The 1,012-nt window shown below is 39.0% G+C and overlaps 1 protein-coding gene across 1 annotated transcript in view; it reads right to left on the bottom strand.

The window, feature by feature from the left end:
• Nucleotides 1-525: 525 nt before the first annotated feature.
• Nucleotides 526-1,012, bottom strand: part of HELRODRAFT_184234 (hypothetical protein) — a gene marked incomplete at both ends in the record, with an annotated part of 2,943 nt that continues 2,456 nt past the window's right edge. The window contains 2 exons of the mRNA XM_009019158.1: nt 526-590; nt 702-747. Of these exons, the coding sequence (XP_009017406.1) occupies nt 526-590; nt 702-747 (111 nt within the window). The remainder of the gene's footprint in view (nt 591-701; nt 748-1,012) is intronic.

The following is a 1,012-nucleotide window of genomic DNA, read 5'->3' as shown; positions in this document are numbered from 1 at the left end:
GGTCCAACCACAATTGTTTCAAAATGCTATCGTCTCTATTGTTTGCCCCCCACAGGCTTTGCATGTGCCTCAATAGTTGTGATGGCGTTCTGTCTTCCATGGCCACGCCTCGAAGCAAAGTGCGCAAATTTACTTCGTCTGAAGCCGAATACCTCTACGTTAACACGCGCTTCAGTGAGGTGTAAGTTTGTGCCGACGCCAATTCCTTCTCCACATCTATGATGACATCCATGGGTAGGCTTTCGACCAGCGTGGGGTACCATTCAATCTTCTTCTGAGAAACCTCGGCCCTTAAGCACATTTTCAAAATATGTGAACCACGCTTTGGGGTTCGCCGTGCTGAATGTGTTTAGTTGGAGTGGGACTCTCGTCGCTGTTCTCTTTGTCGTGGTTTCGCAAGCCATCGCGTTCGGGGTCACCAATTTGTTGCGGGTTTCTTTAGATATAAGAAACAACAAGTAAGAATGTTTGTAACGTATTTATTTACGTAATACAAAATAAATGAAAATGTGTTCGGCAATGCAATTAGACAAAGAGAAGTTCGATCGTAAAATGTCGCAAGAAGAAGGGCTGTTGTCTTTGTGTTGAACCTGTATATAGTAAGTCGTCACATGCTTAGATTAGGGTTGTGCGGTTCAACAATACAATGAAATACGGTAGATTTGAAATACATCACTATTAATTTAAAATTAAAAAAGTACCTGAAAAGAAGCATTCCGGTCGGTATTTGATGTAAATATTGAAGATCTATTTTCGGAATTGTTTAAATTGTGTCAAAAATCATTTGAAATATCAGAAAAAGTATAAAAAATTAATTCATGTTGAAAGGGGTTTGTTTGTGTTTTGTTTGATTTTTGACTTAACTGGCTCCGCTTAACAAAACAGAGCTTTGACAACTCTATCTATATCGATCGACGGATATGATTCTAAGATGAAAATATTTTAGAGGCTCAACACCGCGCTGCCATTTAAATTTAATCAATCAATCAATCAACCAATCACTTAACCATTC

The sequence above is a fragment of the Helobdella robusta genome (genome assembly GCF_000326865.2).
Source record: "Helobdella robusta unplaced genomic scaffold HELROscaffold_232, whole genome shotgun sequence".
NCBI classification, from domain to species: domain Eukaryota; kingdom Metazoa; phylum Annelida; class Clitellata; order Rhynchobdellida; family Glossiphoniidae; genus Helobdella; species Helobdella robusta.
This window is presented reverse-complemented; position numbering and strand designations above follow the sequence as displayed.